The sequence below is a fragment of the Argopecten irradians genome, chromosome 2 (genome assembly GCF_041381155.1).
Source record: "Argopecten irradians isolate NY chromosome 2, Ai_NY, whole genome shotgun sequence".
Classification (NCBI taxonomy): domain Eukaryota; kingdom Metazoa; phylum Mollusca; class Bivalvia; order Pectinida; family Pectinidae; genus Argopecten; species Argopecten irradians.
Window position 1 is genome coordinate 16,253,533 of NC_091135.1, and position 27,534 is coordinate 16,281,066.

The 27,534-nt window shown below is 35.1% G+C and overlaps 1 protein-coding gene across 2 annotated transcripts; it reads left to right on the forward strand.

Moving 5' to 3' along the window:
* The first annotated feature begins 120 nt into the window (after positions 1-120).
* On the forward strand, positions 121-26,176 carry LOC138314617 (solute carrier family 28 member 3-like). Of its 2 annotated transcripts, none has more exons than XM_069255033.1 (12): positions 121-466; positions 10,465-10,546; positions 11,646-12,046; positions 15,889-16,033; positions 16,820-17,014; positions 17,576-17,737; positions 17,962-18,087; positions 18,244-18,374; positions 18,495-18,663; positions 19,280-19,543; positions 21,389-21,569; positions 23,667-26,176. In XM_069255033.1, exons 2-12 carry the CDS (start codon positions 10,466-10,468, stop codon positions 23,687-23,689), a joined length of 1,878 nt encoding a protein of 625 aa, XP_069111134.1. In that variant the 5' UTR covers positions 121-466; position 10,465; the 3' UTR covers positions 23,690-26,176. The 2 variants fall into 2 exon arrangements, with proteins under 2 accessions (XP_069111134.1, XP_069111132.1); XM_069255031.1 differs by lacking the exon at positions 121-466 and adding an exon at positions 7,705-7,759.
* The last annotated feature ends 1,358 nt before the right edge of the window (positions 26,177-27,534 follow it).

Below are 27,534 nucleotides of genomic sequence, written 5' to 3' on the forward strand. Positions count from 1 at the left end.
TATTATATTCTCTCTTTGTTTTGACAAACATTCAACTTTCACTACAAACTCACTTAGAGTTATCTGTCTTATTACATAAACGACAGAGAGTTTGAAGGAATAATCGTTCATAACTTTCCCGCGGCATACATTCAGTCATAACATGAATCCGGCATACATATTGTTGACTCTACCTTGATGAAGTATACAGATTAAGCATGAAGTTTAACGGCCAGGAATGTACTTAGTGGCGCGTTATTAACGTTATGGGTTTGGCCTGACAGTGGACTTCGTCACTTTAATAAACAGGTGAGAGAGAAAGCTTCCTCTTCATTCCTGGAACACCTCTAAGTGCCGTCAATGTTATTGTAAATCGCATTCCTACATCTAGTGCAAACTACCGTTTGTTAGATACAGCAGTATCGACAGACCGTGTCGAGGAACAAGGACACTTATCGCCGTGAAGACATCCAAACTTTCATTACAGGTATGTATATGTGTATATATCCGATGAAAGCTCCTACGGCAGTATCATTATTCTCGCTTTATCTTCAATATATACAGTATATGGATGTATGAACACCTAGGTGTACACATTACTACTGCCGAGTTATACTGCTGGCGGCTAAATCCAATCGGACCTGTTTTCCTATTGGATTGAGTCGTTGATATCGGCGTATACTGTGTTCCGAACTAGTGATGTTATCATTGTGAGATTTGAGGAGACAAGTTTGTTATACGTTATTTAGAATGAAACATTAACGAGTGATGGCCGATCTTTAACATTGTTATAATTATAAAGTATTTCTCCAATGCCCAGTCTAACGTTGTGATAGAAACACTTGATGACCTATACAGATTTTTCTTCCATTCACTACTGTGGATCTTACACTTCGCCTTCGATTACTGACATGTCATCCATCTAAACCGGTTCTCTCTAAACCTTGTGCTATTTACATTTGTGCAACACAAGTACGTGGCTTAAAGTATGTCAACACTAGACAAGCAGACGATCATTTGTCACTTGTTCTATGTACCAGCAATTTGTCAGTGTTCTTGGATGCTATCGGTAGTTTTCGTCTGTACCTTTTGAAAAAGTTATATTACTCAGTAAATAAACTTTGATTACCATTGTCAAAGTTATGATGATGGGGGGGTGGGCCAAAAGGAAAGTCGGATGATTGAAAATTAAATACGATCAAACACGTACACAATTAATTGTCGATAATGTGTAATCTGTCACAGAAACACTTTAAGAAACTATTTTGCGAAATTCTGTTATAACGAATCAATGAGATTCATCATAATGCGCTGTAATATACTTTTGTGATTTGTGTTAAGGTATAGTAGTTCAAGCAAATATTTATTTTTATGTGAATGTGCATACAACCTTTATTCAGGAGTTTCTTTACTGAACATGTCAAAGATCAAACTCAGCTGATAAATGCACGGACGGCGCAGCGTGGGTGAGAGCTATTCAGCAGGGCCATATCTTAAATATTATTATCTAATATAACATCACTGATCTACGAGTTTGCCAGCCACATTGTTATTTTTTCTGTGAAATATTGTTGAAAAAACGGAGATAAAAGTACATTGTAAAAGTATATCGACAAATTCTGTAATGGTATTTTGCAAAAACGTTCGATAAGAAAAATCAAAAGAAAAGTTTAAATAGCAAATATAACTCAGTCATAATCATAAATATTTACCTGGTGACATCTAACAATACATATATTGATTGCATCATTAACTAAATGTCTTAAATTCACTACACGGTACATTTATACTTCATGTAGATGTATTCAATTCAAATGATTCACAATTTCATCATCACGAAAAGCTGTGCATGACTCTGCAATTTTAAGTGCATGTACTGTGTTTATAGAAAACGGATGTGGAGGTCAGTGGTCAATATGAGTTATATTAACTCAAAGTCATATTCCACAAGTTTCTGGGTTTTTTTCGATATGGCGAAACATTAGTACCAGCACATGGAATACTAATCAATATAACTATTGATTTGGAGATATTAACTATTTATTAAGTCGATAAGTATTATAGGAGTAAGTATGAAGTAGCATTGTTGTACACTATACTCAATATGTTACAATGATATCCAGTTTTAACAAACGGCTCAAGTTAAAATACAAAGTGATTAGACATTATCAAACTCAGTTACACGCTGATCAGCTACAGTTTTAGTTCCTTCTGAAAATATAGTTTGCAACATGGTTACTATTTAGAAATATTATATAAATCTAACGTAATTTAGAGCACAGGGATGGGATTGTAATATATATGGTCAACCTCTGAGTTACAGGTTTGAGTTGCCAAATAGAGACAGTGAGTCGTCGGTAGTTTTTATCAAGGATATACGACTTTTAATCCACTTCAACACATATCACACTCTTACATCACGATGACTATATAAAATAAACAAAAATAGAAACAAGACCTATCCAAAATTTAAAAAAATATTCCTGTAATAATCAAGGAAATTGCAATATGGATGAAGTTCGTTCATTTGTAAATTTCTTTTTGTACATGTGTATATGCTCAGTCATTTTTGAATTAAAAGCATATTTAAACTCATCGCTATGCAGCCTATAAAAACTTGTCATAAGAAATTACCGATTTTAATAACACCGATCCAATTTACTTTTAGATTTCAATTTTATTAACTCGACTTTTGATTGTTTAACTTTCGGTATCGCTGTTTAAACTTTTCGTTTTTCCGGTGTCGTTGTTTAGACTTATCACTGTTGGCGTTTTCCGGTGTCGTTGTTTAGACTTATTACTGTTGACGTTTTCCGGTATCGTTGATTAGACTTATCACTGTTGACGTTTTCCGGTATCGTTGATTAGACTTATCACTGTTGACGTTTTCCGTTGTCGTTGTTTAGACTTATTACTGTTGACGTTTTCCGGTGTCGTTGTTTAGACTTATTACTGTTGACGTTTTCCGGTGTCGTTGTTTAGACTTATTACTGTTGACGTTTTCCGTTGTCGTTGTTTAGACTTATTACTGTTGGCGTTTTCCGGTATCGTTGATTAGACTTATTACTGTTGGCGTTTTCCGGTGTCGTTGTTTAGACTTATTACTGTTGGCGTTTTCCGGTGTCGTTGTTTAGACTTATTACTGTTGGCGTTTTCCGGTATCGTTGATTAGACTTATTACTGTTGGCGTTTTCCGTTGTCGTTGTTTAGACTTATCACTGTTGACGTTTTCCGGTGTCGTTGTTTAGACTTATCACTGTTGACGTTTTCCGGTGTCGTTGTTTAGACTTATCACTGTTGACGTTTTCCGTTGTCGTTGTTTAGACTTATCACTGTTGACGTTTTCCGGTGTCGTTGTTTAGACTTATTACTGTTGACGTTTTCCGGTATCGTTGATTAGACTTATCACTGTTGACGTTTTCCGTTGTCGTTGTTTAGACTTATCACTGTTGACGTTTTCCGGTATCGTTGTTTAGACTTATTGTTGTTGACGTTTGTCAGTATTGCTGTTTAGACTTATCGCTGTTGACATTGTCGATTTCGTTGTTTAGACGAAGTGTTGTTAATGTTTTTATACACGTCACTTTGCAGGCTTATCACGATTCGTCTCTCATTTCGCCATAATACATTTTTATATGTGTGTAAAGACCACAGTGGGACATTTACCTTTTGGACCAGAACGTCTTTGCACCGAGTCAATGACTATAAACAGCTGCAGTATAGCTTATCTCTTGTCTGCAAACAAAATACTAAAAATAAGTTTCACATATTTCAACCCGATGAGAAACCTATTTTTTGTTATCTCGACGAAAGGTGTTTTTTATTTTCTACTAAACGTCATGCACTGATTAAAGTGCAAACTCTGGTCTCTATCCTGTCAACATATTCTTAATTATAAAGTGCAAACTTTGAGCCCACTGAGGTGTGACATTTCGATAAAAAGTGTGACGTCACGCATCTTTCCCGAGATTACTCGACAGTAGTTTGTTTATTTCTATTTAGTTAGTGTATTTGCAGCTTGATGACAGGTAAAGTATAATGTAGTTCAGGAAATCAAGGATATAATGCATAGCTTAAACGAAGATAAAAGGTACTTACACGACCCAATATCATAGACATTAAATAATGCAATAACTGAAGGCATACATGTACTGACATATACACAGACGTGCTACAGATCTTGTTATCCAATATACCAGTTCGCCAGTCTTTTTGTCTGTTAGATGTTGTGGATATAATGGAGATACAAGTACATTGTAAAAATGTATCTTCAAATTCTGAGATGGTATTTTGCAAAAAAGTTGTACGAGAAAAAACATCACAAAGGTTTAATTAGCAAAAATAATTCAGTAATGTTTACAAGTATTGACATGGTGACATCATACAAAAATAGATTGATTGCATCATTAATTAAAGGGACAATTCAGTCTAAGAGTATATTAAAATTTACACATATTTCGGAAACAAACCAGTTCTAATAGAAATTAAATTAGTTGGTCTTATTGTAATATGTCAGAAAAAGCAAATGTGGAAACCAGTTGTTATGTAAATAGTTCCTTAGTTTAAAAATGGATGCCCTAATGTCACATCCGAGTTAGTGAAATGAATGTGAAATGTTCAAACTCGCTTACTGTCCACCATTACACAGAGTGGTCGGGTGTCTTGTATGCCGAACCCTAGCCCTTGTCATTGTTGAAAGATGTTTTTTGTCTAGAACTATTGAAATCGCTGTTACAGTAGTGTGTTTACCTTATTAGATGCATGTGCTTGTCTTGAAAAAATATTTCACAAACTCATCAGTGGTTATGTATTGCATTTGTTTAACATGCGTGACTCTGGCTCGGGTATGGGTACAGCGTAATGTTACACCTGCTTCATCGTATTGATCAACGATTTAGAATTTCAACGGTATCAATCAAAATAATTAATAAAGTCGTGAATTTCGTCAGTATATCTTGTTATATGTTTCATAAGGAATGTAGAACAATACATTTAAGTCATATTTTGCTTCTTGGTAATGTAACAGAATTAGCCTCACTGAATTGTCCCTTTTATTGTAGAGTTCACTACAAGTTACATTATAAGTAAATGTATTCAATTTAAACCATTTACAATTTCATCATCACAAAAATCTGTGCATGACTATGCAATTAATTTTAAGGGCATGTACTGTGTGTAGTTATCGGAAACGGAGTGTGAACGTGTGTGGTCAACATGAGTTATATTAACTCACCGTCATATTCCACAAGTTTCTGTTCATCTCGCGTTGACCTTTGGATAGTTTGTTCTGGGATGACAAAACAAGCAGAGATCTGTAAACCCGTGCAATGCTTTTATTCTTTCATGAATTCAGGGCAGCTAAATGTACTCAACTTTACTTCCTAAATCTTTCTCTATTTAACTAAACTACAGAAGAGCATCTTGCATAATAATGTCTATAATGACGAAATAGATACTGCACCGTTTTGTTTGGACATTCCGAAATTAACCAGTACGTGAAATACACGTTACTATAACTATATATTTGATGATATTTATTATTTATTTAGTCGATAAGTTTTATTAAATTACAAGAGTAAGTATGAAGTGACCTTGTTGTATACTATACTCCATCTGCCAGAATTATTATCATTTAACAAAAGGCTCAACTTAAAAGGTAAAAATATTAGACAGAGTTACATTCTGAACAGCAATGGGTATAGATTCCTTCTGCTCCTTAGCTTGCTATAAAGTTGTCATTTAGAAATATTATATAAACCTAACATAAATTTTAACATATGGCTGGGATTCTGAAGCTAGTTGCATATTCGAGTTTCCAAGTAGAGACAGTGAGTCGGTCATTGTTATCAAGAATACAGGACTTCAAAACGTACCACGCTCTCAAATGACAATGGCTATTCAAAATCAATAACATAGAAAAAATAGACCCATCAAAGATTAAGGAAAATGAAATATGGACGAAGTTTCTTCATTTGTATATTTTATTTTGTATATGCTATGTTTGAATTAAAAGCATATTTAAACTCATCTAAAATGCATTGTATGTCATAAAAAAACTACCGTTTTCAATAACACCGATAAATTAAATTTGAAATATCGATGTTATTATATAATTGATTTGATCTTTAAGGTTTTGGTTTCGGTATCATTACTTTGACTATCTATAAGATAAGGTCATGTCTGACGTTCTGGTGTGCGGTATAGTGTGAGTGGCCTGTGTTGTTATACTGTAATGAACTGTATTTTATATTGAAAAAATACATTGTGCTCTATGTGGTAAGCGTCAGGCCAAAACTCATAACGTTAATAAAGTACCACCAAGTTTATTCCTGGCTGTGAAAAGACCATTCAGGTGTGTTTTGTTGCGCTATCCTTTGCAAGTTTAATTTATGAGTCCGTGTTTAAACTAGCGATATTTTGTATGCCTACGTATCAATTTATAGGTGTACTTGAACATACGATAAAAATGTGTATGCATTGCGGGTAACACTAGGTATGTATTTTCATAAAATATGTGAACAATTGTACATTTCAGAAAAAAACAAGTTCGGTACTATAGTAAAGCTATAATATAACAAATCCCATGGGAGTTTGAGAAATAATTAATTAATACATAAATCGGCTATATAGGATTCCTAAAATTATAATTTAATTAAAAACATAGGCTGATTGCATCCCGAATTAACCTAGTTACTAAGCTTACTCACAAAGTCGACAATAATGTCTTTTAAGGCAGATTTCTCCATTATCAACAATTAGTTGTATACTTGTTTGACCGTTTTTGATTTTCTTTCATTCTCTTCCCCATTTTTAACCTAGTCTCACTTTAAAACAAGACTAAATGTATACATTCGTATATTTCTGTTACATATCATTATGTTTGGCAGAGTTTCCATCAAGTACAAGAAGCGTTTGTCTGACTCGACTTAACAAAAGCTATCACATCGAGACCATTTTGACCTTGACATGGAAATGGCGGTGGTGAATTATACTCCGTGAATATTTTTGTCGTAAATTTTGCCAAACAATTACAAGTTACACAATAATTTACGAGTCTACAGTAAAACCTAATCTTACATGTTACGTATACATGCTTTTTACAACCTTACTTACGCTCATGTACACCAAAGAAGTGATATATAGGCATACAAATAACACTACCCCTGGTTAGTATATACAGGGTCGAGTACTAATACGATTTTGTTATAATATATGTTCATATTTACGTGATGAAAACAGTAATGGGACCATAAGAGGTTTTCTGAGTAAACAACTCAACCTTTGCAGTATAGTGCTTCATATTGTTTGATTGTAAATAGAATGATAAAAGGGTGTCAACATGCCCTTGATTTGTTGATGATAAAATGCGTTCTATATGTCCACTGAAGTGTGACATTTATGGAACAACGTGACGTAACAGGCTTCCTTTCCCGAGCTTACATAGACGTTTGTTTGTGACTATTTTATAGATGGTTAATGTATTGTCAACTTAAGTGCATGTATTTTAACAAGAAGCCACGATAGCATTATGTACTTGCGATCGTGACTACGTGATAATTTTTATGTACTTAAGCTGACAATACATTAACCATATTCACCTAAAAAAATTGTCGTAAATTTGAAAATGATAGTAAACAAATTACGCATGACGCATAATTTTATAATTTCGCAAAAGCATTTATTGTTAAAGTAGTGCGACTCACATTTGTTTTTTGTCTTCATAACTATTTTTCATTTTATTCTTGATGACCACAGTGAGTGGATTTAACAATAAACTAAGGTAGGTTGAAAGAACGTAACAAAATTAAGTATATAAAACTAAATATTTTAACTTTGAAATTGTATTAACTAATTCACTGATTTTAATTAGTTCCCACATATATGTTAAAAATGCAGAAATTACCATTGATCGTCTTAATAGAATGGATGGTAACAGTTGATTTTGACTTACCATGAAGTTATATGTGCCGTATTTTTCATACCCACGAATCAAGATGAGATTTTCATGTTATTAATCACTAAAGGTACCAGCATTTTGGGGGAATTAAAGTACTTTCAATGCATAGGTTTTAATTTTACGAATAGAAATAAGAGTTGAAAATGAATTCCAGCAGTATTAAATCTATATTGAAGTGACATGAGAATATATGGTCAGACGACAAAGTCAGGGTGTGGTATACAATTAATATTTCATTCCACATTTTTACATTGTAATAGTAATATTGTCATTTTTGCTGCTATGTTTAGATAAAAAGACACAGAAACAAGAATTTAACACTGTATAAATTTTGTGTTGTTACTCATGTTTATAAGGCATCATCCATGTTTGTCTGTCCATTGGAATTACTTTCCTAGTTTTATTTATCAAACCTTATGCTTTTCAATAACTGTATTACCTTAGAAAATATATCAAATCAAAATGTTTGCCAAGTTATGTCAGGTGGACAGGGATATCTCAACCCGAGTGAAAGATTTAGGTTGGTCAACCCGAGGCTTGCCGAGGGTTGATAGTCAAAATTTTTCACGAGGGTTGAGATATCCCTGTCCCCCTGACAAGCCCATTTAAGATTCTTATGCTCCAATCCTTTAACGAGAAATGGTGTGCGTTAAAATGGTCGCCGCATATATTAATGACGTTGCTGTCTAGCGCGTGTGAGCTGTCTTTTCTCTATCCCGGTAAAATACAGAATTATCTTTTCCCTAGTAACCGCGGGGTTACCCTGTTAAGTATGGGGGAAATCGATATCCAGGTGGAGCATTCTTTGAGAATAATAAGCAGCTTTTTACATACATTGTACCGATTAGAAAAAGAAGTAAGTTATAATACTTTATAAGAAAGATTGCAGGACAGACATTTACTCTGTATGTTAAATGTGCGGTTGTGCCAATGACACTTTCATTGTATTCTTGGCTTTCCCACGTACACAGTCACAGTGTACCTTGGGTATTTTGATGGGATGTCAACACCATCTATCAAAAATACAATGCCAGTTAAAGTGTACTTAGTCAGTATTCAGGAACAAAAGTGATATCATTCGTTTGTTTAACATTTGGATTTCGCTGAATCGCTGAAATGACATCGTTGATAAGCTTCTGGGCTTGATGTACGTTTATACTTTCTTCAACCGGTATATTACTATACATGCGCGTACTATTTGTTTAAAACTTCCGGTTGCGTTAAAAAGTGTCTATATTTGACACTTGGTAATCGTTCGTTAATTCCTGTTATGTTGATTTTGTACATATACGGTACATCATGGTGACTCTATTGGGTGTTAAAAAAACTCTCCATTTAAAATGTTAGTGGTTGTTTAACAGTTCATACTACCACTACACAGTTCAGTTGACTAACTCACTAGTAGAACGATGGTCGAAATTTGGTTGGGTGGTTGGCCCACAGTTTGTTCAGTCTGGATTTAAAGCAATTAAGCGTTGGTGATGTAACCACTTCCTCTGAGAGCGAGTTCCATGTCCTAATTACTCGATTACTAAAGAAATTTTCGGTTGAGTTTAGCCTAAATGGTTTTTGAAGAGGTTTTTTCGAGTGTCCTCTAGTTGCTATACCAGTTAGTTCTCTGAACATAGTTGTTTAATCCAGAATGTCTATTTTGTTTTAAATCTTGTAGACTTGAATCACATCTGCCCTGTTTCTTCTATATTCTAAACTTGGTAGCCCGAGTTTCTTGATACGCTCTGAATACGATAAGTTTTGAATTGATAGTACCCTTTTTTTAAATACATGTAACATGTTAAAACAATAGTTCGATATACAATTTTATTGCGTCTTCAGAAATCTAGTGTTCACAAACATTTTGACTCATGGTTACGCACTATTTCCTTCATAAAAGTGTCTTCTTTGTCGATAATATAAGCTTAACCAAATACTTTTTCTCCTGTCGATAATCTCCAAGTAAACTACTCACTAAATACTTTGTCTCTTGTCCATATGTAAAAACATTAAATAATGTGTCTTTTATCGATAAGACAGTGATAAGTGTTTAAGTTATATTAGTTTTACTAAAATAAGTCTCTAAAACATGATATTTTATTTCGTATTCACGTGACATAATTATTAATTATGTGTTGTATGTGTTGCTGTCCTGCATCTTGATACACAATAGAAAAGCAGCAATTCTTATTTGATTCTAACTGGTTGTGTTAACCAATGATGGTGGAAGTACGACTATTCGATGGGGCTTTTCCTAACTACTGTCAAACTTCTTATTACGTAATTAATGTATATAATGTATTTATAATACTACAGTCTACCATGCTTTGAAAGAAGGTGATTGCAAAGTGTAACCTAACAGTAGAGTATTTGCCATTTTGCTCACCATATTACCTACGTTGTTCATAGATTATCATGTCTAAATATAGCTAGATATGTTGTACTAATTTTCGTATTTTATTAATTATATGAGTATATATTGTACAAATTGTGTAGCATTTGGATTTTTTTATATTCTTGTGTTTTCTGTTGTACAGTATGCCTGTTGAACTTAAAGCCTACCATGTGGGTCAGCTCGACCATACAAACAAGGGGTATATCCCTGAGGAACAGGCTGAGGTGAGTACACAACATCTTAAAATCCAGGTAGGGTGTCTAATCCACTGTGTACATTTGTTTGTTTGCATAAACAGTCTGGGTCATGTAAGGACGACATCCCATGTATGCGGAATGTTGCGTGCATGATGTTCAGGTGTGTGTTTTGGGAGACTGCGGTATATTCGTGTCGTCTTTTATAGTGGACGCTTGCGCTTTCAATAGCGCTATATCACTGAAGCATGACGCCAAAGACACCAAGAAACACAACCAACCCGGTCACATTATACAGACAACGGGTAAACCAGTCGTTCCACTCCCGGTATGCTGAGCGCTAAGCAGGAGCAAAGACTACCACTTTTATGGACTTTGGTGTGTCTCGACCAGGGGACAGAACTCAGAGCCTTCCTCAAAGGGACGAACGCTCAACAAAAGGCCACAAGTGAGGCAGTGTCATGGAAGACGTTAGGAAGAATAACGTCAGTTATGAAGAAGAGAAAAGATAAGATCCTAAATTTACTAATCCAGTATAAATGAAAGGGCTCCTCTGTATGTTATGAGGTGGGAGTTTGTTCCTTTCTATAAACATATGTACACATTTTTAATATTGGTATCTTGGCATCACGAAGTAGTGATTTTACCAATGTAAAAATGTGTCCATGAAATACTATCGTATTCCCGATGTAGTATGTTATATTATACTCTATGGTGTGATGACCCCCACCCCCATGCCAATGAGTATTAAGTGGTTTACACTTTTTGCGATCTTTCTTTAAGGGTATACATATTTCAGCCTATTCTCAATATTTCGCGGATCAAATTTCCACGACCATATTAATGTTTCGTGAAATCTCAATAACATCATCCTCGCAAATATAGCCACCTGAACGGTATATTTCATACTTGCATTATTATTCTATTTCATGTTTCTAGTAAAACATTTATGCTAAATCGAAAAAAGTATTGTTGACTATCAACATGATCAATGCAAACAGTTCTTACTTGATAAATGTTAACAATTGTCACAAACACTCTCTAAAGGAAACGTCGATTGTTCTACGTGTCTATGAGTCTTTTGAAACATGGATATTGTAAAATACATCAAAGTATGATTTTGCTCCAGATCAGTGATGTATCGGTCAGGGTACAAAATGGCCACCCAGGAGAAATGGATGATGCTCCAAACTTTGATGATGAGCCCCCGACAGATCGATGTTCTCTCTGTGTCTATAACATACAAAAGAGGATAGTTGGGTGTCTGTCGACACACGCACACTGGATCAAAAAGACCGCACTCCTCCTCATTCTCTGTCTGTACTTCGCCTACTTCGGATACTGTATGTACTACCGGTTCGGTGACGAGGGCTCCATACGACTTCTAGTGTGTACAGTGTTCGGGGTTCTACTGGCCTTCTCTCTGTTGGTCCTAGGATGGACAAAGAAGCCAAGACGAAACCTGTGGAAAAGGTTGAAACCATGTCTTACATCGAAAAAGGGAAAACGTGTTATTAGGATACTTTCGCTGTAAGTAATATTAGGGTTCACTAGGGAAAAGAAGTAACTCCAATAGTGTGGACAAAATATTAAAAATATATATATATAAATAAAATGTTCGCCTTAAGAATTCATGATTGCATTTCTAAGATAAATAGTGAGTCAATATCATTAGTTATGCCTATGTTAACACTTTGTTTAATTGTGATGTATGTCATTATCCAAGAAATCAGATACCAGGTGAACAGGTTTATAGATATTATCATATATTATTTCAATTTTATTCGGTTTGTCATCATTTGCCATATCCTGTCTATCAGATATGGAGTAACGCATTCAGACTTTTTATAGTAAGCCATATACTATACTACATACATTCATATTTTTGGATTTTAAAAAAGCTTTCGATACCATCGAATGGGATTTTATGCTTAATGCGCTAAAATATTTTAGTTTTGGAGAATCTTTCATATCCTGGGTTCGCACACTGTATTACGATATATATGGGTGTATTTCAAACAACAACTTCATATCAGATTCATACAAAATATCTCGAGGAATAAGACAAGGTTGTCCATTAAGTTGTTTGATTTTTGTAATATCAGTTGAAATAATGGCAATTAAAATAAGAAATAACAACAACATTAAAGGAGTTACAATAAAAGGAAAAGCAATGAAAATTTCACAGTTGGCAGATGATACAACACTGTTTTTAAAATCAAATGATATAAACAATGCAATTAAAGAAATTGAATACTTTGGTATGCATTCTGGACTTGAGTTGAATAAAGAAACATATGAAGGTCTTTGGTTAGGCAAAAACAAAAATAAAAAGATGTCTATGGGATAAAGATGACACGACATAATATAAAGTCTCTTGGCGTGATATTTGGTATTAAAAAAAGAGAAGTGGAACAGATTAACTGGAAAAAAAACCCATTAACTCTATAAATTACCTGATAAAAAAATTGGAAAAAAAGAAAACTCACATTAATTGGAAAAACAACTATAATAAACGCATTGATAATACCGAAAATAACATTCCTAGCAACAGTGCAGCATATAACGACTGAACAGGTTAAGGCTTTAGAAAAAATTTTATATGGATATCTATGGGATGATAAACCAGATAAAATAAAAAGAAAAGTAAAGATAAATGAATTAGATGAAGGAGGTTTGAAAATAAGAGTTATTGAAACACACATTGATATGTTAAGAATAACATGGATAAACAGGTTTTTGGATACAACAAGTCAATCTTCAAACTGGACAGTTATACCAAAATTTCATTTTGACAAATTTGGAAAGAAATTATTAATCTTCAGAATGCGAATACAATCTCTAAGAATGATACAAAACACAGAAGAAATTCCATCCTTTTACAAAAATATTCTTGACTCGTGGGTAAAATTTAAGAATATAAATACAAATAATATACAAGTACCTACAAGCATTCAAAATGAAATAATATGGGGTAATGCCAACATCACATGGGGGGGGGTAAATTTGTTATATTTAAACATTGGATAGACAGTGGTATAATAACAATAAAAGATTTATGTGATGAAGCTGGAAAACTAAATGATGCCACCATTTATTCAAAATTAATAAGTAAAGCTAATTGGATTGTATACCAAAATCATGGGTTGAGAAATTGGAACTAGAAACAGTGGAATTAAATAAAAATGAAATTGAAATGTTAAATGGGTATACTAATAAATTTATATATAACACCTTAATTAAATCTAAAATAGAAAACCCAAGTCTGATAGAAAAGTGGAGAAATCAATTCCATGCTGGGAATAAAGATTTCCATGAAAATTTTAAATTCATCTTCAAAAACTTGCATGATAATGCATTGAAAATCTTCAAATGGAAATTAATTCATAATATTATTACAACTAGAAAAAATCTGAAGAGATGGAGGATAGAAAATTCAGACTTGTGTCCATATTGTAATAAGATTGATGATAACTTACATTTTTTCATCGAGTGCGCCCATGTAGAAACATTTTGGAATACCCTAACAATCAATATGCATAAATTAGGAATAATTATAAATATTAGAAAATTAAAATATTTGGTTATTGGATACAAACCGGAAACAATTTAACTTTATGCTAGCATTAGCAGGGTACACAATATATAAATATTTTTATGTCAGTGAAAAAAGACAAAAGAGTCTAGATATTTATAATATGTTTATGGCAGATCTAACCTTTTATACTAAATTTCTCAAACACCTTCAACAATAAGTGTAAAAAAAATAAAAAATAAGATAAATAAACATATTAGTTAATTACTAATTATGTAAAAAAAATGACACACAATTAAAAAAAAAGAATGTTCATGTCCTCTAGAGAAATTTATCTTCTGAAGTGTTCAGCAGCTTTGTTTTTGTTTTTTCTCTTCTTTTTACTATTATTTCTTCGGGTCCATGGAAAATTTCAAACAATCACTTTTAATAAAATCCACAATGTATAATATTCCTCTTAGGACACTGAAAAGTAATAATAACAACAAATCAGCATACAAAATATACAAAATATATTATTTTTTTGGTATAGGCCTAGTACACAACAATTGTAAGGTACCAGGTACATGTACATAATATTGGTGCATGCTACTTAATATATATACACAGGTATAAACAGAAGTACACAAAAACGTACTCAATTAATATTTGACATATACATCTCATTGATTATTTAGAAAAATAATTATATTATTTATCTAATTATTTACGTAGTTTGCATTAATTTTTGTTATCTAAGATCTGACATATAATGTGCAACTATCATTGCTTTATCAATGACATAATCAGATGAAAATTGTTTAAAAGCTGAAATAACTTGAATTCATACGTATACTGTATACAAAGAGACCTGGAAGTCTGTTGCATCCGTTATATGTTATGATCCTATTATAGTGTCGGTTAAGTATATTTTAGGCCGATTTTTGTTAGGCTTGAGACCGACACTGGAACTGAAATGAGTCGTTGTTTACACATTACATTGTAAAAGTTTACACGGCAATGCAAACGTACTTCCCAGGTCCCTGTGATAGTATGGATTCAGCAACAGCAATTAAAAATGTAAAAAAATGTGTACTTACCAAAAATAGCAGTATTGTAAAGAGACTAAACACGTGTGACCATCCAAACACTGATAATATTTCCACGTGTATTATCGGCCACGTGTGGGAGATGTACGCCCACGTGAAACTATGAACTTCCGGTTAGTCTATTATCTCCCTTACATTTAAAGGCCCATTACCTTTCCGGAGCAAAATATAAAGGTTTCTTAAAAACATTAATAACATCAGAAAATATATTCCGATGACCTAAAATAAGGTTACGACACCAAACATATGCAAGATTTCCTGCGAAATATATGAAAACAGTGGAGAGTCAATTCGCTGTTTTGCCGTCTGGCGCAGTGATAGTCAACTACCGCGCGGTATTTAGGACGAAGGCGGGAAACATCATACGACCCGCGTTATGAAAATAAACATTTTATTTATTTTAATCAAATCGTTCAGAAGCTGATGATAAATGTAGTATTAACGGTAAGTTAATAGTTTTTAAGTCTCTACAAAAATATCGATCTTGTTTTACATTCCCATTTAAAAAATTAAAAGCCGTTTCGGAAAGATAGTGGGCCTTTAAGGTTACATAATACCATTTATGAACGTAAGGTATGTGCGTGATTGAAAGTGCGAACGACGAATAAGTCTCTTCCTGTGAGAGGACAGATGTGTATTTTGTTGTTATGCTTATTATAAATAAACATTTATTTTGAAGAAAAAAAAAACTATATACATTAATGGAAATGTAGTGTTTTTATTTATAATCTGTAATATTGTTTTACCAGATTGCTAAAGATCGCTGTCTTTGCTATAATTGCTGTTTATATCATCGTTGATGTTGCTATCGACCATCCACAGAATCTCATCGCCGTCGCAGGACAAGCCATCTACATTATCATCTTCTTTATTTTCTCCATAAGTCCAGGAAAGGTAAGATTAAGTATTTGATAATAATGAATTATCGAAAGCCATCATCTTATCATATTATCTATTGTCTCTCTATGAATCCAGGAGGTGGGAAAAGGTAAAAAGATAGCCGATCCCATTGTATATAAAATATTACAATAAAATATGTTAAAATCAAATCTATAATCTGGCGAACATTATGTGTGTTTTCCTTTACTTAGTGGTATTACATTGTATATATAATGAGCATTTACTGATTCATTTTTAGCATTATCATGTATGTAATCATTTTTGTTAAAGATAACTTTTAGTTATCAGCAATTAAAGGAAAAAAATGAACATTAATTCTGATTGACTGATGTAACGGCTAATTACTACATAGAAAAAAATAGTCCCAAAATAATTTTTGAATTTTGAAGAGATTATCCATAGTAAATTTGATTATAAGGATTAATTTGAAGATGTTATTTATATTATGGATATACAACACTAATATACGAGTACACTTATAATGAAAATAAAGATCCCGCAAAGAACAACTGGGGGGAAATACTTTGGTCCTGTTTCCTTAGGTTTAAATTGAATCAAGTGTGGTAAGTATTGTCTACTTGCGAATGCTTTCTTATCTTACTATCTTCTTAAGCTAAAAAATGATATAATAATTGATGTTTCTTCCAGAGAATTGATTACACACACTATATGTATATTGCTTCATAAAATAAAGACGGATATCACATGGAAACGAAGTCTTAATTTTCAAACAGGACGTCGACTTAAATACTAATATATTGGTGTTATTGTACGATACAGGTTAAATGGCACACCGTATTCTGGGGATTTGCTCTCCAGTATATACTGGCCCTGATCATCCTCCGCCAGGAGTGGGGATTCCAGATCTTCAAGTATATAGGAGACCGGGTCGGAGAGTTCCTCCAACACTCGGACGCCGGAGCAATCTTCATGTTCTCCGACCCATTAATTGCCGCAAATATATTCGCTTTTACGGTAGGTACTTGTAGCATAAACTAACAATATTAAGCTAATATCTTTTATTTAAGTTTAATTTGTATTTCTATGCTATTATTTATGTATAGGTAGTTGTAAAGGGAAACTAGCCTATGGTATAATTTCTGTTCAAAACTGGCAATTAGTATATACAAAATGTATTACCGCTCTATATCGGTATTACGTACGTGTACGTTAATATAACCAATAACTATATGAACATATTGTTTTTTAGTAATGAGCTTACGAACAATGTCTTAGGTAAACTATGCGCAGCTTGCCTATGGGAGATAGTTTTGATGATGATTGAAACGATGTTATTGTTTTTTTTTATTTGCATGACTTCATTGTAACCACGAAAATAGCGAATCTCGTTGATATATTTCCTTGATTATACTAATTAAACAATCACTTTTATTATACTATCAGCTGTCGATGTTTTTCTCTCAATCGATATCACGATAGCCTTCTACATAATCCCTTTTTACAACATATTAGTTATCATACATGTATGCTGCCCATAGCGATAACCCTCTACATCCACTTACCGTCCCTACACAGGTGCTACCCATCGTCATATTCTTCTACACCATAATCAGTATCCTCTATTACCTGGGCGTTATGCAGTTTATTGTACGAGTATTAGGTCGTATGCTGGCGTTTAGTATGGGGACTACTCCTGCCGAATCTCTCAACGCCGCGGGCAACATATTTGTTGGCATGGTAAGTTTAATGCTCAATCTAGTCAATACGTCTGTACCTCTCTACCTTTCTTTTGAACGATATGTACATTTTTGCATCTGTAATTGTGAGTAACTGTGATGTATCGACACTGATGTAAAATGTTTTGTATTCGTCCACTCATCAGATATACAAATTAGTGTTCATCCTCAGGAAGCATCTCTACATTGCTGCTCTCAGATGTATATTTATATTTGTTGCTGTAGACAGAAGCACCTCTGATGATCAGCCCTTTCCTGAAGGACATGACGTCGTCGGAACTTCACGCCGTCATGACAGGAGGGTTTGCCACTATAGCGGGAAGTGTACTTGGTGCCTATGTCAGCTTCGGTGTAGGTTGATTTCATTAAATCTCAATGAATCAGCAGAGAAAAAAAGATTGATTTAAACAGCAACAAAAAACAAACAAGCACACAAAAACGGAAACAAAAATAGTCAGAAACTTCGTTATAATTTCAAACCTTTCACTTATAAATTTAATCGTGCAGGTCCCTGCTAACCATCTGATATCAGCTTCAGTTATGTCGGCTCCCGCTGCCCTCGCCATCTCGAAATTGGCCTATCCCGAGACGGAAGTGAGCAAATCAACTAGCAGAGACTTTAGCAAGATGGAAAAGCCGTGAGTAAAAGCAGAAATATACATGTATATATAATCTGAAATTGGTGTCGGTGGTAATGAAATTCGTAGGTAGCACGAAAAACAACCTATTATGATCGATACTGAGCGACTTTATTTCAGGAAGGAAAGGAACATAATTGAAGCTGCAACAGCTGGTGCCACAGCCTCAACAAAACTTGTAGCGGCCATCGCTGTCAACATCATCGCCTTCCTATCCCTCCTCAACTTCGTCAACGCTACTCTTGTGTGGTGTGGGCAAAGAGCAGGCGTGGATGGATTTACACTAGAGGTAGTATGTTTGATCATAGAACAGATCTGGAGGGATTTACAAAGTCTTTATCAACGTTGGGTTTGTTTGATTGAATTAATGTCAAATTACCAACCAGGGTCATATATGAACGGCCTTCCATGTATGTGGTGCCGTGAGTTTGAAGTAGAAGGTATTCGTGTTGTATCTTCTTGTATAGTGGAACTATTGCCTTTTTATAGTGCTAAATCAATAACGCATGCTGCAGAAGACATCAAGCAACACATTCCATCCGGTCACATTATACCGACACTGGGCGAACCAGTCGTCCCAATTCCTTAATGCTAAACTCCAAGCAGGAGCAGAAACTGACACTTTTATAGACTATGTTGTATCGCGACCAGGGAACAGAACCCGACGCCTTCCCCACTGGGGCGAGCGGTCAACTGCAGGCGTGTGGCCATTTCAAGGTATAATTTAGGAAGAAGAAAGTCAGTTAGGAAGATAAGCTATCATATCTAAAAAAAGTGCTCAGTATAGCTTTATTTGGAATCTATGTTTATTTTGGTGCAATGTAAAGAGAACATACTAACACATGTATTATATACGTGTTTTTCCATATAAACTCAACATCAAAATCATCTTAAATCTTTTGTAGTTTATTTGCTCCTACGTTTTTTTCCCGATCGCCTTCTTCATGGGGACAGATGTCCCGGACTGTCGTAAGATTGCGGAACTGATCGGCATTAAGACGTTTACCAATGAGTTCATCGCCTATCAGAAACTGGCTGGAATCATAAGTAACGGCAACGCTCTGGCTAATTACACCACTTTCTACAACGACACGGCGCATTGGTACTGGGACAACGGTAACGTCATTCTCAACATGACCGGACAGGAGTTAACAGGAGGGGTTATTTCGGTAGGTATCTATGGGAGTAAAAGGAACATCTCAGTAGGTATTGGAGGGAGAGGGACATAGGGGTATGTATGAGAAGGAGGGGATTACCTCTGTATGTATAAGAGGGAGAGGGACATCTCGGTAGGTTTGATAAGGAGAGGGACATCTCGGTAGGTTTGATAGGGAGGGACATCTCGGTAGATATGGAAGGAAGGGGGTATCTCGGAAGGAATTGGAGAGTAATGATCGTCTCGGTATGTATGAGAGGGAGAGGCACATCTCGGTATGTATGGAAGGGAGGGGGCATCTCGGTAGATTTTGGAGGGAGGGTGACATCTCGGTAGGTTTTGGAGGGAGGGGACATCTTGGTATGTATGAAAGAAAGGGGGACATCTTGGCATGTATGATAGGGAGAAGGACATGTCGGTAGATGTGTATGAAAGGGAACGATACATATCGGTAGGTATGAATGGGAGGAGGAAATATCGGTAGGTATGATAGGAAGAGGGAAATATCGGTATTTTTGACAGTGGGAAAGATATTTTGGTACGTATGAGGAGGAATAGGTATCCGGTAGATATGGGAGAGCGTGGGACATCTCGATATGCATGGGAGGGAGTATATGACTCTTTCATATGTACATATGTAGGATAGAACTATTCCACCCGAGGGTACAGAATTTTGGGTCAGAACCGAGGCTTGCCGAGGTTTCTGACCCAAAATTCTGTACCCGAGGATGGAATAGTTCTATCCTACATAATTTACATATGAAAGAGTTATTTTCTCACATTGCTTGTCGAGTTACTTGCACAAAAGGTGAGACAGCCATTTTGTGACAAAATCTTAACTTCTTAAATAATTGATCGATTTTAAAAATAAGAACGCAATTCGAAAAAGCTCATCAAAGTTTGGTTTATATTATAAATATAAAGAAAACATCTTAGATAAAACGGTTTGAAATGCAAATTAAACAAATGAAATGGTAAATAAATCCGGCAAATCAATCGAAATAGAAGAAAAATGACGTCAACTTTGGCTGATATGACGTCATCTGATTGTTCGGCAATTGTGACGTCACAGCTATGTAAGATACATTTATCTTACATAGCTGTCTTTCATGGGACAACTCTCTCTTACATGGCTAGCTATGTGAGAAAGGGACATCTTGGTATGTATAATAGGGAGGGGAGATATCGGTAGGTATGAAAGGGAGAGGACGTCTCGATATGTATAATAGGGAAGGGACATATAGGTAGGTATGGAAGGTAGAGGGATATCTCGGTATGTATGGAGGGGAGAGGTACATTTCGGTATGTATGAAAGGGAGGGGTACATCTCTTTAGGTATAGAAGGGAGATTTTCATTTCGGAAGGAATGGAAGGGTAAGATTCCTCTATAATTGAGCGTTCTATGTGAGGAAGACACTGGGTTTTCTCCTCTAACCGCGAGAAACACCATAGTTTATGAGTGTGGGACGACTGGTTCGTCCACTGTTAGCTTAATGTACCTAAGAGGGTTATTTCTTTGTCGGTGTCCTCGGCGGCATGCGTCATTGCTATACAAATCTAGCACTATAACAAGGGCTCCATTATTACAATAAGACACGAAATAAGATACCGCAGCCTCCCAAAACATAGACATCCACACACAGCAACTCATTGTAAAGATAGGTGACCATTCTTATATGACCCTGTTATTAAATAGGAGGTTAAGCCAATCAACCAATCACAGTCGCCACATCCATATCCGGTGTCTACTTTAGTATAATTCTAGCGTCAAGTTACCGTCATACGATTATCATACACAGTTTCATATATATATTGTTTTGTATCTTTTTCACTTATGATTGTATCTATTATTTTGCAGGACAAGTCGGAAGTGATAGCGACGTATGCGTTGTGTGGCTTTTCCAACTTCGGTTCTATTGGTATACTACTAGGCGCCATGGGGGCGCTGGCGCCTACACGCAAAACGGACTTTGCTCGGATGGTAGTTCGCGCCATGATTTCCGGGACAGTTGCCTGTTTTCTTACCGCCTGTATCGCCGGTAGGTAATTAACTGAACATACAAATAATTGAATATAAAATCTTATATACATGTAGATTATGGATAAATCTTGCGTATTTTTGTCGTATTATTTATACATGTTTTAAAATATTTTTCACAAAGAATAATTTACAATGGACATTGACACATTAATAGTAAATTGTTGAGTTAAAATATGTTTATAGTTGAATACCCTGTAAGTGATTAGTTGATTGATTGGTTGATTAAATCAATAGCTAGGGTCATATAAGGACTAGTAGTAGCCACCAAGGGGTGGAACACTGGATCTGAGATACACTGGATCTGAGATACACTGGATCCGAGATACACAGGATCTGAGATACACTGGATCGGAGAGATCTGAGATACACTGGATCGGAGATACACTGGATCGGAGAGATCGGAGATACACTGGATCGGAGAGATCTGAGATACACTGGATCGGAGATACACTGGATATGATATACATTGGATCTGAGATACATTGTACACGATCTGAGATACACTGGATATGATATACATTGGATCTGAGATACATTGTACACGATCTGAGATACACTGGATATGATATACATTGGATCTGAGATACACTGTACATGATCTGAGATACAACTAAGCTGTGTAACTGAAGCAACGTTAATTTGATATCAATCTAGAAAAATGAAAGACTCCAAACATTAACAGGGGATGCATAACAACATACCTACTCGATAAATAAATATTGAGAACTGGCCAGTGAGTTATGATATTCATTAATGAACAGTTGCATATACATGTATCCATGTTACATACGATTCGTTCCAATCCTTTCTACATAGAGCCATTTCAAGGTAATCGTAAAATGTGTGCATCAATTTATACACGTACTATAAACTGGAAGGGGAAATTTTTCTATCATTAGAATTTTACTTTTCACCTCAGTGATTTAATTGTATGACCTTAATTGTCCTTTACTATTATGTCTGGACTTCAATAAGTACATGTAATGCCTTGTACAAATTATTGTCTGACCTAGATTTCTCTTATGTTCCCTGTCCGTCCAGACAATTCTAACACCTCCTGTATAGGCGCCCTGGTCAATGACACTTAATATCGGCGGTCGTAGGTCATTAAAAACAAATATTGGTAAATTAGCCTTGTGTGTTACTATTTGTGGTGATTTAAAGATAGATATGTTATTCAATGACGTAATTAATGTTGACGCATCTTACCGGATAATGAGATTACCGGTGGGTGTTATATCACGCGGTTAAGGGTTTTACTGTACACACCGTCTGTACCCTCGGGTCTATGTCGTAAGGTTGAAAACATAGACTTTAACAAATCTTGAACACATAGAAATAAGGTATTTATTAAATACGGTTTACAAAGCTACAAATTGTATTTGATGTAATGCGATAGACGTGTACTGTATGCATGTATGATTTCTTTTTCTTTTTCTAAACGAAATGTTTTTAAACAGCGTGGACAAAATGTTGTCTATATTCTTGAGTGGTATTTGCCAATCAAAAAAGTAAAAAAAAAAAAGAAAAAAATATATTTGTTAACGATTGTCATAAATTGAATACGCAGTACATACATGTATATTACATATAGACGTGAAATTTACTATAAATATTGAACGTACACACATGTAGATCCGTCAACTTAGTGACCTATTTAAATTTAGCTCTATTAATATCAACCCGCGCCTTTACCATGTGTAAATCATTGTTTTAGAGGTTTTCATGGTCAAGTTGCTTCGACCAGAAACATATATATGAGCTTTCTTATATATCTAGCTTCCTATTTCAACATATGCAACACATGTGTATTATACTATCAACAACACTACATCCTATGGCTGCTTAACGCAGGTCGATGATTTTTTTTCTCACTACGTAATCCACCCACCCCTGCAATAATATAAAAAATAGCTAATTATTATATGTCTCTAGCTGTGAACGGGGGACCGTTTGGTAATTATTAACAACCGAATCTCTATCTCACAAAGAAATGAATACAATCGAAAAAGCACAGATGTTGAAACTAAATGTAATTTTGTGGGGAGATAGTTTCACAGGTCTAACTTGATCTTACCACACACGTGTTTTGCAGGACTCCTGTACAAAGAGTATTAAAGATTTGACGCAGTGTATGTGACCAATCAACGCCATAATGGACCAGCTGGTGCGTGACGACTGTTAAACTAAAAGGTCTCTTCTGGAACATTTCAACATAAAGAAATCCTTGACCAGACTAAATGCTTCGGGCAAAATCTTTTTACTCGCTCTAAAATAATATAGCCGCTGACCACTCAAAGGTCAATAGATATTTAGGTCATGGAATCGGTGTACAGAACTACTGACCAGGAATGTAATGGGTTCGGCCTTTGTCCGACAGCTATACGACCAAAGGTCGCAGGTCAACAATTCAAGTAACTGCCGCGTTGGAGTTATCGCCCTTCGAAATTAGTTTTACAATGAAAAAGGAACTGTTTGTACATTTCAAGTGTTCTGCATCTATTTTTTTAAATGGCGTGTAAAATAATTGATACCATTGAGTTAATGTCATTTATTGATTAACATCGTATATTAATTTTCATTGATAGATTAAACAAAACTATATTCAATATATTTATTCACAATGAGTGACCTACAGTATGTACATATATTTACATATGCCCCTATATAGTCAATGGGAGGGGAGTTGCGTTCAAATTAGCGTAAACGTAATGACGTATGAATACAAACGCAGTGCAGGTTCGGACTACTTCTAGTTCACGCTTCGATAAGATTTTGCGTCATAAGTTGATTTTAAAATAACAATAAAGGGTTTTTATTAGATCCAATTAAATATGTATTTGACATCAAAACAAAACATGTGTTCAAGCATTGTAACGGTAATAAACTACAAAATGAATCGCTGGTCGGGACTACAACCGGGGGGCTTTCCTCAGGAATGTTCGGGGAATCCCATAGTTACGTCAGATGTACATGTGTGTACGGTCACTCATCTCACCTAAATATACAGAACATCTGATTGTCGGTGAACAATTCTGGAAGCGTCTAAGCGAACAATAGCTTAACAGATCATATACAGGTTTCCAGAAAAAAACCATTACAGGTAGCCTATCCGAAACAGTATCAACAGCTTAAATGGCCCCGTTTTGGCATTCAAAATAGGCCTACACACACAAACACTTGTCTATCCTCGGTACAATAAAATAAAAGTCATGACTATGAAGAATTAAGTCTAAATCGCGTTCCTAGACCGATACATACATGACAAACATTCAGCAGCTCAACGGTCATACCATCAATAGGCTATATCACAGTCACTTTCCTCGGTTGAAAATCAAATATGGCGGCTCGCTCCACTTCGGACCGCATCACTACCCCGACAACGATACATACCGGTAGTCGTTCCGCCTTGGCTATCTCAATTTTTATTCGAAATGGACATTATTGATATATTATCAAATTTGAAAAAAATATATGTTGAAAATAATTGAAAAGTGTCATTGTTGTATTTCAAACCAAACTACCGTAGTTACCCAACTTAGCAACCATCACCGTTTTAAATTTTACGCAAAAGTAGATTTGTTTATGTAAATATATAGATTGAACAGTGTTTTGATTGCGTTAAAGGTGGTATGAACGCAATGGGATACAGACATATTCTACATGTAGCGCTGCTACATTGAATATGTCTGTATCCCATTGCGTTCATACCACCTTTAACGCAATCAAAACACTGTTCAATCTCTATATACATGTAATAAGTAAAGCGTCACTACAGTTTTATGTTGATTTTACTAGTACATTATGAACTTATCTATCTTAATTTGCATATCTTATGTAAATATATAATATGATACTCATTTTAGACTTATAATAACCTTTTATCTAATCTATTGCTTTATATTATTTGGATGTCATATGATTGTTTGCTTTACAGAATGTACTTCAGATGAACCACGAAGCGGTTTATGATGAAAGTACACTCTGATTTTGCGGTTTATGATGAAAGTACACTCTGATTTTGCAGTTTATGATAAAACTACACTCTGATTTTGCAGTTTATGATGAAAGTACACTCTGATTTTGCAGTTTATGATAAAACTACACTCTGATTTTGCAGTTTATGATGAAAGTACACTCTGATTTTGCAGTTTATGATAAAACTACACTTCATTTTGCAGTTTGTGATGAAAGTACACTCTGATTTTGCTGTTTATGATGCGAGTACACTTGATTTCTGTATTATAACCCCATAAATAAAAAAAATCTATTCAAGCTAATCCTTATGATACAAACGAATCACTTGAAATTAAATAAATGCTTTGAGGAACTCTTTTTATGAAATCCTTGAGTCGTTAATGTTGTTTCAACCAATCAGATAGAGCGTTACAAACGATGCCGTATTTGTTTACGTTATGAGTTGATAACATATCTATAAGTCAATTCTTATCACAAGCAATTTTAGATAATTTGTTACCTATCGATGTCCATTGTATAAATATATAGTGGATTAATGATATTTATGACTCGTCGTTAGTATACTTGTATGTTGCGGTTTATGTATAATTTTTCTATACAATTTATACGATTAAAAACTTTTCTATATTTGGACATGTTTTTCGTTCTTTTGATACATGCACATGGGAGGGAACAATTGTATTGGGGAAAATGAGTACATAATTTAAGTTCTTAGATAGAAAACTAACTTGTCACTATGTTCAGGTAGAACGTTAGAATTTTAACTTCTGTCCCTATTGTTTGTTCTTTAAGGAGACTAAATTTAGGATAGTATCTATTCTGCTGAACTATCATCCTACCGTTCTCTGATGACACTTTTGCCCTCGATGTGAGCGCTCGTCACTTTGAGAAAGGTCATGGCTTCTCCTGGTCAAGACACAACATTGTCTTTCCTGCTTAGCGCTTAGCGCCATAATCAAGGGAGTGGGGCGACTGGTTCACCCGTTATCAGTTTACTGTGACCTGGTGGGGTGTGTTGTTCGGTGTCTTCGTTGATATACTTAAGTGATATAGTACAATAAGGGCTAGTGTTCCATTACTGCAAGGAGACAACACGAATATACCGCAGCATCCCAAAACATACAAATACTCACACTCCGTAACACATTGTACACACGAACACACGACAACATATTGTACATACCACAACATATTGTACATACCGCAACACATTGTACATACCGCAACACATTGTACATACCGCAACACATTGTACACACCGCAACACATTGTACACACCGCAACACATTGTACACACGGCAACACATTGTACACACGGCAACACATTGTACACACGACAACACATTGTACACACGAACACACGACAACATATTGTACATACCACAACATATTGTACATACCGCAACACATTGTACATACCGCAACACATTGTACATACCGCAACACATTGTACACACGGCAACACATTGTACACACGACAACACATTGTACACACGACAACACATTGTACACACGGCAATACATTGTACACATCGCAATACATTGTACATACCACAACACATTGTACATACCACAACACATTGTACACACGACAACATATTGTACATACCACAACATATTGTACATACCGCAACACATTGTACATACCGCAACACATTGTACATACCGCAACACATTGTACATACCGCAACACATTGTACATACCGCAACACATTGTACACACGGCAACACATTGTACACACGACAACACATTGTACACACGACAACACATTGTACACACGAACACACGACAACATATTGTACATACCACAACATATTGTACATACCGCAACACATTGTACATACCGCAACACATTGTACATACCGCAACACATTGTACACACGGCAACACATTGTACACACGACAACACATTGTACACACGACAACACATTGTACACACGGCAATACATTGTACACATCGCAATACATTGTACATACCACAACA